Source organism: Otolemur garnettii, unplaced genomic scaffold, assembly GCF_000181295.1.
Source record: "Otolemur garnettii isolate 467f Iridium unplaced genomic scaffold, OtoGar3 scaffold00016, whole genome shotgun sequence".
NCBI classification, from domain to species: domain Eukaryota; kingdom Metazoa; phylum Chordata; class Mammalia; order Primates; family Galagidae; genus Otolemur; species Otolemur garnettii.
The window spans coordinates 11,830,898-11,833,951 of NW_003852411.1; the positions used below are offsets into that span (position 1 = coordinate 11,830,898).

Here is a 3,054-nt window from a genome sequence, read left to right on the forward strand (position 1 = left end):
CTCCAACTCCTGGGCTCAAGCAAGTCTCCTGCCTCAACCTCCCAAGTAGCTGGGACCACAGGCACCCGCCACAATGCCTGGCTATTTTTCGGTTGCAGCTGTCATTGTTGTTTGGCGGCCTGGGCTGGATTCGAACCCACCACCTTAGGTGTATGTGGCTGGCGCCTTAGCCACTTGAGCCACAGGTGCCGAGCCAAGATTCTATTTTTTAATGTTGTTTAAAAAAGCATATGCATCAATGAGCCTTCTAAAACCTCATGAGCTTTCTAAAGTGTGCACTTATTTCTTGACCTGTCCTAGAAGTGAAAATAAAATTTTGATTTTAACTTCAGGGTTCTGGAAATTCCAAAAATCTTGACTCAGCCCAGTTATATTGCTTCCTAAAGTCATTTAGGGGTTTGGGAACAAAGTTATACAGAAGAACTTTATTGTTCCTTGGGCTGGTGTTCCATACTCCCAGTAACATATGCTTTTTTGCTTTTTCTCTCCAGAATTTCCCCCTTTTTCTGCTAACAGTGTGCCCTACTTCTTTTTGAAAACTATTCCCCTTCCTAACTCTGCCAGCAGTGGGCAGATTGTGGAAATTAGGTCATCCACGGCCCGTTAAAGATTTTTCAAATAGAAACTGAAGAAAGAGACTCTCTTTTCTCTGGAGTAGAAGCTGAAAGCTGCTAGTGCCCATGACCCCAGCCTTGTAGAGGACGCTGGTCTGAGAGAAGCCCTGTTGCTTAGGAAAGCAGAGGTGAGGTGGCAAGTAATTCCGTTGAAGTCAGCCCCCAAGGACAGTGCGTTCTTGTCCTTCTCACAGTTTGATTACATAAGCCAGTAAGTTCAGTAACCCTCCTCTTCTAGGTTTTTCCACTGGATTTGTTCACTTCCATCTAAGATGCATGGTGAGTCCCGAAAATATGGCTCTAGCTCAGTGCCATGGGAAACTTAGCTAGGGGCATGGAGCCCAACTTCAAGGTCACTGCAGAAGTGTTTTCCCTACACCTCCCGACTTCAGGACTCAGTCTCTTTCTAGTCATTGTCATGTTGTTAGAGACCAAACTAAAGTATTTTGACTTCATGTATCAATGAAGACAGAAGATAGTGCAACATGGCAGGGCCCATTTTGAAGAGGGAAGTTCTTTTTTTTTTTTTTTGAGACAGAGCCTCAAGCTGAGCCCCTGGGTAGAGGGCTGTGGCATCACAGCTCATAGCAACCTCCAACTCCTGGGCTCAAGCGAGTCTCTTGGCTCAGCCTCCCAAGTAGCTGGGACCACAGGCGCTTGCCACAACACCCAGCTATTCTTTGGTTGCAGCCATCATTGTTGTTTGGTAGGCCCCAGCTGGATTTGAACCCACCACTTTGGGTGTACATGGCTGGCGCCTTAGCCACTTGAGCCACAGGCACCGAGCCTTGAAGAGGGAAGTTCTAAATAAATTTACCCAGTGAGGTGAAAAGAAAAAGGAGAAGAATGAGAGAGAGAAAGAGACAGAGAGAACAAGATAGCCAGTGAGCTGATAGGAGGTAGAAGAAAAAGGAAATAAAAGAGAAATTGTATTTACACAGCACTGAGAGTGAAAGAAACAATCACTTAGAAATTGTGGTCCAGTCGGTGAACTGTGACCACCTGGATTACCAATTCTTCCTTGGGAAAGGGAGAAGAGCAAAAAATGCTGTCAAAGAAGAGAACAAGGGAGTAAAGAATGGGACAGGAGTTGCATGTTGGTTAAATACTAAAAAGGTTGAATAAGAGATGTACTATACTATTAACTCCAATTTTCTTTTTATTTTTCTGTTTTTGAGTCAGAGTCTCACTATGTTGCCCTGGGTAGAGTGCTGTGGCATCACAGCTCACAGCAACCTCTAACTCTTGGGCTTAAGCCATTCTCTTGCCTCAGCCTCCCAAGTAGCTGGGACTACAGGCGCCCGCCACAACACCAGCTATTTTTTAGTTGTAGTTGTCATTGTTGTTTGGCAGGCCTGGGCTGGGTTCAAACCCGCTAGCTCTGGTGTATGTGGCTGCTGCCCTAGCTGCTGAGCTACAGGAGCCAAGCCAACTCCAATTTACTTAAATAAAAAGAATGCTTGCCAAATGGTCAATCATCTAGGACAAAATATGGCAGTATGTTATTTACAATTTCTCCCTGATCTTAGACTCCTCATAAGAACTACTAACTTTGAAGCTCTAAGGAAAAATTCACATAAGAACCAGTTAGTCAAGTGCTTCTGCTGAAATTGAAACTCTTCATAATAAAAATGAATAACAATGATTCTTAACACTTTCTCTAATATGAATCAAAAAGCACAAGATTTTTTTTTTGTGATCAGCGGTATTATTTAAATTAGCTGCAAACACTATAAAAAATTTAAAAATAGTTTGTTAATATTTATAAATTTAGGGTTGCTGTTTATATAACATTCCTTTCAATTTGATGCTATTACTTCAAGAGTTAGTGAGTTTACTTAACTTGGACAAAAATAGCTTTGAACATGAAATGCATTTATTCTAAAATCAAAGGTATTTTTCTAAAAGGATGAACCAGTTTTGTAAATGTGCGTGTAAATTTTAAAGGGAGATGTTGTTTTGGTACTTGATTCAGTTGTTAGAAAATGTTAAAATATGTTTTATTGTTTAATGTTTTTTTTTTTTTCCAAGATAGAGCCTCAGGCTGTCACCCTGGGTAGAGTGCTGTGGCATCACAGCTCACAGGAACCTCCAACTCCTGGGCTCAAGTGACTCTCCTACCTCTGCCTCCCAAGTAGTCGGGACTACAGGCGCCTGCCACACGGCCTGGCTATTTTTTGGTTGCAGCCATCATTGTTGTTTGGTGGGCCCGGGCTGGATTCGAACCCACCAGCTCAGGTGTATGTGGCTGGCGCCTTAGCTGCCTGAGCCACAGGCACTGAGCCTAAAATATGTTTTAAACAATTTGGGTATATAAATGTATTTTTTCTAACTAAATTTTATGAAATCAAACTACGAATCAAGTTTTTCTGATGAAAATTTAGCATCTGGCTCAGCGCCTATGGCTCAAGTGGCTAAGGCGCCAGCCACATACACCTAA

The 3,054-nt window shown here is 42.6% G+C and overlaps 1 protein-coding gene across 1 annotated transcript in view; it reads left to right on the forward strand.

The window, feature by feature from the left end:
- The window catches only part of NLRP4 (NLR family pyrin domain containing 4), a 26,896-nt gene extending 26,289 nt beyond the window's left edge, over window positions 1-607 (forward strand). The window contains exon 9 of the mRNA XM_003785803.1: window positions 492-607. Coding sequence (XP_003785851.1) covers window positions 492-607 — 116 coding nt within the window. The remainder of the gene's footprint in view (window positions 1-491) is intronic.
- Window positions 608-3,054: the final 2,447 nt, after the last annotated feature.